At 34.0% G+C, this 8,700-nt stretch overlaps 1 protein-coding gene across 1 annotated transcript; it reads left to right on the forward strand.

Moving 5' to 3' along the window:
* The first annotated feature begins 492 nt into the window (after positions 1-492).
* On the forward strand, positions 493-3,122 carry LOC120074349 (cytochrome P450 CYP82D47-like). The gene is made up of 2 exons (XM_090312351.1): positions 493-1,460; positions 2,400-3,122. The coding sequence occupies exons 1-2, from the start codon at positions 507-509 to the stop codon at positions 3,036-3,038; spliced, it is 1,593 nt and encodes a 530-aa protein (XP_090168477.1). The 5' UTR covers positions 493-506; the 3' UTR covers positions 3,039-3,122.
* Positions 3,123-8,700: the final 5,578 nt, after the last annotated feature.

Consider the following 8,700-nt stretch of genomic DNA (forward strand, 5'->3'; position numbering starts at 1 on the left):
ATGAGGTTGAAATAGTTAGTATAGTTACTTCTTAATAATAATAGGATTGTAGATTAAAAAATCTTCAATCACAATTTCTCACGTAATAAACTCTTATTTTTACTTTTTTCTTTTTTCTTTTTTTTTTTAAAAAATATTTTTCAATTTACTATGCATTTGGTGTGGACTGAAAAAAATTAATCATTAATTACAATGTGTAAAGAAAGATACTATACTTATTTTTGTACATCACAATCAATTTACAATCATAGTTTGTCATGGGTCAAACTCTTCTCGTTTCTTTTTATATATATATTTATCTTTGTTTATATAGTTAGGTATATCATAGCCTACATCATCTTTATGTATTTATCGAACTCTTATTCTTATATATAGTATTTTAAAAAAAAATATTTTTGTGCGTGTGATTAGGATGAGATATATAAAGATAGATTTCATCGCTATTAATTAATTATGTAATACAAGACATTTGTTTGGTAATAACAGGGGTGATGGAAGTGGAAGCAATGGCAGAATTGACGTGGAATAACAACCAAACGACGGTGTTAATGGGACTCAGTATTCTCGTCGCTATCATTTTATTTCGTCTTGTAATGAAAAGAGTGACCAACAACACCGGCGGAGTAAAGGGCCGTCGAAATCCAAAACCACCAATGGTAGGCGGCGGATGGCCTCTGATCAGACACCTCCCTCTGTTCGGAGGACCCGAACCACCCCATTTAAAATTGAGTGCTTTAGCCGATAAATACGGACCAATCTTCTCCATCCAACTGGGTACCCACTCAGCCGTGGTGATAAACAATTGGGAAGCCGCAAAACAGTGCTTCACCACCCACGATATCGCCGTCTTTCCTCGCCCCAAATTACTCAGCGGAAAATTGATGGGTTACAACTATGCCATGTTCATTTTCAGCCCTTACTACAACTCCTACTGGCGCAAAATGCGTAAAATTACCACACTCGATCTTCTATCCAATCGAAGGCTAAAGTTGTTAAGACAAGTTCGAGAATCAGAAGTGAACCGAGCCATAAAGGAGCTGTATCAATTAGGTGGGCGTGTGGAAATGAAGCAATGGTTTGGGGATTTGATTATGAATTTGGTTTTATTAATTGTGGGTGGGAAAAGGTATTTTGGAGCGGGGGCAATGGTGGAAGAGGAAGAGGCGCAACGGTGCCAAAAAGCAATGGAGGAGTCTTTGCGTTTGTTGGGGATGTATGTGTTGGGGGATGCTATTCCTTATTTGGGATGGTTGGATGTTGGGGGACATGTGAAGGCAATGAAGAGAACTTTTAAGGTATTGGATGGCATGTTGACACAATGGTTGGAGGAGCACAAGAAGAACAGAGCTGGAAAGAATAATGGGGATTTCATGGATGTGATGCTTTCTGTTCTTGAGGAAACTGACAATGATATACTTCATGGCTTCCATCGTGATACTGTTATCAAAGCTACATGTTTGGTACGTACTTTATTTGGTTTCTTTTCGTTTTGGTACCAATCTATGTCAAAGTCATGCACTATTATTTTTTGGTCACTCATGTTTATGCATCTTACCCTCGTCACACACACAAATAATAAATTATAATATTTTCAAAAAAAGAAGTGAGAATAATTATCCATGTGGTAAAATTATATATAAGCTTGAAAGAAAAACCTCAAAAGACCAAAATTCAACATCATAATTTGTCAAGGAAAATACTTGGCACCTATTTCTGTGCATCCTAAGGACCTATCCAATGAAAAACTGCCACGTGACAGTTTTGTATTTTCCAAAAAATAATTATTTTTTTAATTTTTCCTTTGTGTATATAAAAATGAGGAGTGTGGAGTTACAACTAATCATTACTCATTTGCAATTTCCGACAAGGAAAAAAGTCATATCAATTACTACTTAGCTAAATTCATTTTCACGTATCCTTAGTTAATTATATACATATTATCACTTTCTTTCCTAACCCATGTAAGCTTTACTTGCACTCCTAATACATTGTAAATGTAAGAATGTGTCGAATTCAAATTAAGACACAACATTACAAAATTAGAATTTGTAAATTTTACTTGGAAACATTCTACATTTTATATTTTTATGTATGAGATTAGACAAATATCTTTCAACTAAAATTTTGTGTTCAACATGTGCCTACCGGGGTGCGACAATTCGGTCGAACATATATATTTCTAAACTAATTCAACTGTATATAAGCAGCATCTAATCACATGTTTTCCTTTCTTTCACCCAAAAATAAATAAATAAATAACAAAAATATCATTTAAAAAAATAAAATTATCAAAAATAATTTTTTATCAGACAGCATAAAATAAGTACACTCGAGCACCTCAGTTTTTCTCGTATGCAAATGACATGATTATAATGTTAGTTTTTAATGATTATACACAGACGATGGTATTGGGAGCGAGTGAGACAAGCATAGTGGCAGTGGTATGGGCACTATCCCTACTGCTAAATAATCGCGATACATTGAGAAAAGTGCAAGAAGAACTAGACACCCATATCGGCCGAGATGCAAAGCTACAAGAATCAGACATGGAGAAGCTGGTTTATTTGGAGGCTGTTGTAAAAGAAGCAATGCGACTATTTGGAGCCGGAAGCCTTATTTCTCGAGAAGCCGCAGAGGACATTGATGTCGATGGGTTTCATATCAAGAAAGGAACATGGTTGTTTATCAACTTGTGGAAGATCCACCGAGACGAGAGGGTATGGGATGAGCCGTTGAAGTTTAAACCAGAGAGATTTTTGACAACCCACAAGAATTTTGATGTGAAGGGTGGGCAGCAATTTGAGCTAATTCCTTTCGGTGGAGGGAGAAGGATTTGTCCTGGATTGTGGTTTGGGCTTCAACTGGTAGAGTTTGTTTTGGGTGGGTTGCTTCATGCTTTTGATATTTGGACGCCGGAAGATGCCGCCGTTGATATGACCGGAACTATTGGAATGACCAACATGAAAGCTACCCCTTTGGAAGTTTTCATCAAACCACGTTTGTCCCCAATGCTTTATGAGTCAACTTCTCCGTACTAAGATTCCTTTAGTAATCATTCAGTTTTTTATTTTTATTTTTAATTTTTGAAATTTATTCCTATTTCATATCAATTTCTTATTCTAGTTAAATTAAATATATATATATATATATATATATATATATTTGCTTCTTTTAGTTTTTTTAAAAAAAGACTTTAGATAATAAAGTAAGGAATTTAGAACAGGAAGAAGTGTTTATATGCTTAATTTTCAAAAACTAAAAACCAAAAACCAAAGCGTTGTTTGGTACCATTTTAATTTTTAAAAATTAAGTTTATAAACATCTTGCCACTAGATTTCTTATTTTGCTATCTAGTTTTTACTCACATTTTAAAAAACCAAATCAAAATTTCAATAATATAATAGTTTTTAAAAGTTTATTATTGTTTTTGAAATTTTGCTAAAAGTTCAACTTTCATATTTAAGAAAGATGCAAATTATTATAAGAAAATTAGAGGAAATAAGCTTAATTATCAAATGGATTCTAAATGATTACCAAATAGAGCATAAATAAATATTATCCTAATACCAATATATGTATCTTGATTCATGGCTTAAATATTCTTGACAATAAAGTGTCTTGATTCATATATTTTTGACAAGAAAAAAAATGTCACTATATATTCTTTTTTGACATTTTATAATTGTCGTTAATGCCCTTAAAGCAAGAGAAAATATCCAATTTTGAGTCAATTGATCACAACAATAATTTGTCATAATATATTTGGCAATACCAATTTATAATTGTCAATAATTATTTGCTGTTGAGAATTATTTATTGCCAGGGGAAAACTAATTATGACATTTTTCAAAATCTGTCGTCGATGCACATAGCTTTATAGACGATACAATGATTGAAAATAATTATCATGAATTTTAAATTTGACTGTTTTTAAATATCACGAAATCCCAATTTGGTTGTAGGGTTGGAGAGTTGAAATTGTTAATATCTTGGGTTGTTTTGGATAATCTTCATGATTTTGTAATAAGTAATCTATATACCGTAGTTAATAATAAATTTTTGACTGCGCTAAATCGGGTTCGTTCTTGGATTAAGAGATGTTTCGACGGGCATAATCATTTGACTTGTAAATTTATTCAAATTGCGTGTTTTACTTCAACTTGGTGCATTAATAGTTAGTCATAAATAAATAGTTTTGTTCGTTATTGGGTTAAGAGATGTTGTAGATATAAGTACATACAAATCAATATACGTATTTGAGTGTGTTTTTTAAAAAATGAAACAAAATCCAAATTATATGGATCAAGATTGTATTATTGTTGATAGTTATAACATGTTGATTCCACTAAAGACTTTGTAGCATCATCATCTGATATTTTCTCATATTTAGAATGTGTTAGCACTAAGTTTGTTGTAGTAGCCAACTATATGCACAGTCAAAAAATAGGAGGAAAATGATATCCAAAAGTGTTGAACTAAGGCCAAATGCCAAAAATAGGAAAAATGATTTAATGAGGCTGAATTATTTAGTATAGTTACTTCATAATAATAATAGGATTGTAGATCAAAAAATCTTCAATCACAATTTCTCACGTAATAAACTCTTATTTTTTCTTTTTTCTTTTTTTAAAAATATTTTTCAATTTTTCTATGCAGTTGGAGTGGATGGAAAAAAATTAATACAACTTAAGATGTATCCAACTATTGTTGAAAAAAAAATTACTCATTAATTACAATGTGTAAAGAAAAAGACTACATTTGTCTTGTATATCATATCCAATTTACGGTCATAGTTTGTCATAGGTCAAGCTCTTCTTATTTCTTTTTAAGTATATATTTTTTATCTTTGTGGTGTGTATGTTATTAATTAATTAATTAATTAAATATATACTTAGGTGCATGATAACGGGTAAAAATACACGTTATTATAGTTCAAATAAGTAAAACAATGAGGAAATGCGATGGTAAAAATAAACAATATCATGTCTAAAAGCGCTTAACTGAAGAAATTGCGATCGCATGCGCCCATCGCATAAAAGCAGTTAATTCACTTGTTTTGTGCAAGAAAAATGCATTGGCACAAGTAAAATTGCGATCCAAGGAATTAGGCATCCGCGCACTTGAAAGATTGCGATCGCAAAGTCATGCGATCGTATGCGATCGTGAGAAGTTACTCAAGAAGGTGGCTGCATAAAGACTGCACATCAAGGTGACAGAATAATAAATCATGATGGGACGGAAAGCTGATGACGGTCGAATTCGAATTTATTTGACAAGCTGTTAAAGCCACATTGTAGCAAGTACACTCAATTTTCGGTGACCATTAATTAGCATATCAGAGCAGGAGATTTAATGACTGTCCATCATTGCAATCATTAGAGAGAAAGGCTGCTTCACCTTGAGCTTTATAAATACCGAAGGCCACCATTGTACCGGGGATCGCCATATCATATAGAGAATAGTTAGATCATATACAAGTTAGAGAGTTGTTAGTCTATTCACGTACATACACATACTTAGAAGATGGAGACGAGCTAGGAGACGAAGAAGCCGAGAGATCATTCCCGGACAGATCGAGAGACTGCCGGCAAGCGCTACAAAGAGAGAGAGGGCCAACACTTGTGAGAGCAAGAATATTCATCTGGATAGCATTAGAGTGAAAAAGACAGTGTAAAAGGCCACAGGAAACAAGATATTGCTATCGGGCTTCTTATCTCTACATTCCATTGCTATTCTGTATTCAACATTTTATTTATAGAAAATGGAAATCTCATTTCAAACTATGTTCAATCTCTCCATACTTTGCATGAGTAGCTAAATTTCCGAATGGGTTGAGAAGTACTTAGCTAGCATGACCTAAGATTTACATTTTATGCGATCATCTTGTCTTATGTATGCGTCATTCACCCTTTAGAGATACTTGGGAGAGTAGTTTGAAGATAGAATCTAGACTTGAGAGAGTCAAATTAGAATCTAGGCTTGAGAAAGTCAGATTAGAACCGCATAAGCAAGAGATAGATATTTAGACATAAGTTCTATTGCTATTAACACATTGCATGCACCCTAGAAATAGGATATGATAGTATGCGGTCACCTTGTTTATGTGTGCATCACTCATCATCGCATAGACAAGAATAGAGGCTTAGGCATAAGTTCTATCGACATTTTCGTATACATCGCATGCGTCCTAGAAATAGGAATTAAGGCATTTGCATTGAGAGATGACATGTTGTTGTTTGTGTGTAGCATGATCGCATAACTTGTATGTAATCTTAGGAAGTGTTAGCTAAACCCCTTCTCAACCCGTTCATCGCATACTCATTGTAACTCTTGATTTCATCAACTTTTTGTTTGAACTCTGTCGCATAGGAAATATACTTAATCAAAACACCATCCAACTTATTTGTTTTCACCACTGCAAGAGAATCAAATTAACTATTGCATATTTACTCAGTAGTCTCCGTGTTCGACTCTGAACTTACCAGAAAACCTAGTGAGACTTATACTTGGGTCTTATTAGGAAAACTTGCATGTGCAACGTATAACACATCACCGCAACTCACACCATAATCGCAGCACAATTCACAAAGCATCAGTGCATCATAGGCTACATCATCTTTATGCACTTATCGAACTCTTATTCTTATCTATAGTATTTTTTTAAATATTTTTGAGTGTGTGAATAGGATGGGATACACAAAGATAGATTGTATGGCTATTAATTAATTATGTAATGTAAGACATTTGTTTGGTAATAATAGGGGTGATGGAAGCGGAAGCAATGACGGAATTAGCGTGGAATAACAACCAAACGACGACTATCATTTTATTTCTTGTGATGAAAAGAGTGACCAACAACACCGGTGGAGTAAAGGGCCATCGAAATCCAAAACCACCAACAGTAGGCGGCGGATGACCTCTGATCAGACACCTCCCTCTGTCCGGAGGACCCAAACCGCCCCATTTGAAGTTGAGTGGTTTAGCCGATAAATACGGACCAACCTTCTCCATCCATTGGGTACCCACTCAGTCATGGTGGTAAACAATTGGCAAGCTGCAAAACAGTGCTTCACCACTCACGATATCGCCATCTTCTCCCGCCCCAAATTACTCAGCGAAAATGGATGGGTTACAACTACGCCTTGTTCATTTTCAGCCCTTACTACAACTCATACTGGCGCAAAATACGTAAAATTACCACACTCGATCTTCTATCCAATCGAAGGCTGATGTTGCTATGACAAGTATGAGAATGAGAAGTGAAACGAGTCATAAAGGAGCTGTATCAATTAGATGGCCATGTGGAAATGAAGCGATGGTTTGGGGATTTTATCAAGAATTTGGTTTTGTTAATTGTGGGTGGGAAAAGGTATTTTGGATTCGGGGCAATGGTGGAAAAGGAAGAGGTGCGACAGTGGCAAAAAGCAATGGAGGAGTCAGTGCGTTTGTTGAGGATTTATGTGTTGAGGGATGTTATTCCTTATTTGGGATGGTTGGATGTTGGGGGGCATGTGAAGGCAAGGAAGAGAACTTTTAAGGTATTGGATGGTATGTTGACACAATGGTTGGAGGAGCAAAAGACAGAGCTGGAAAGAATAATAGGAATTTCATGGATGTGATGTTTTCTGTTTTTGAGAAAACCGGCGACGATACGCTTCATGGCTTTGATTATGATACCGTTATTAAAGCTACATGTTTGGTAAGTATTATGTTCTAGTTTGTATTTACCTTCATCGATGTATACTATGTTTAGTTTCTTTTCATTTTCGTCACCGATCTATGTCAAAGTCATGTATTATTATTTTTTGATCATTCGTGTTTATGCATTTCACTCTCGTCACACACAAAAATAATAAATTAAAATATTTCAAAAAAGAAGTGAAAATAATTTTCCATGTGGCAAAATTATATATAAGCTTGAACGAAAAAGCTCAAAACACCAAAATTCAATTCATCATAATTTGTCATGAAAATACTTGGATACTCCCTCGGCTGCATCGATCTCTGTTGCCCAATAAGGAATTGCCACGTGGCAATTTTGTATTTTCCAAAAAAATGAATTTTTTAATTCTTCCTTTGTGTGTATAAAAATGGGGAGTATGGAGTTGCACCTAATCATTTCTCATTTGTCAAACAACTAATGACAAGGTTTTAGATAACCTCCCAAATTTTCAATGAAATCTAATGTCAGGTCCAATCCCCAACCTTTGTAATTGTTGTACTAAAAAAAATAATATTATTAGTATGAGGTCAAGTAAGGACATTTTGGTTATTTTGATATGATTAATGATGGGTCGAAGGTTCAATCCCCACCAGGGAAGAAGGTCATGACAATTACAACTAAGCTAAATTCACTTTGGCGTGTCCTTAATTATATACACATTAACATTTTATTTCCTAACTAATGTGTAACTTTACTTCACTCCTAATATATTTTAAATGAAATTGTGTGTGTTGAATTCAAATTATAAATCCTAGACACAACATTACAATTTAGAATTTATAAATTTTACTTGAAAACATTCTATATTTTATATTTTATGTACAAGATTAGACCAATACATTTCAACTAAATTTTTGTGTTCAACATGCATGTTGGGGTGCGACATTTCGATTGAACATATATATTTATAAACCAATTCAATTATATATGGGAAAATTTCACAAAATGATTCAAAAACCAAAAACTTTTATATGGAT

The sequence above is a fragment of the Benincasa hispida genome, chromosome 3 (assembly GCF_027475165.1).
Source record: "Benincasa hispida cultivar pf3 chromosome 3, pf3_genome.v1.1, whole genome shotgun sequence".
In the NCBI taxonomy this organism is placed as follows: domain Eukaryota; kingdom Viridiplantae; phylum Streptophyta; class Magnoliopsida; order Cucurbitales; family Cucurbitaceae; genus Benincasa; species Benincasa hispida.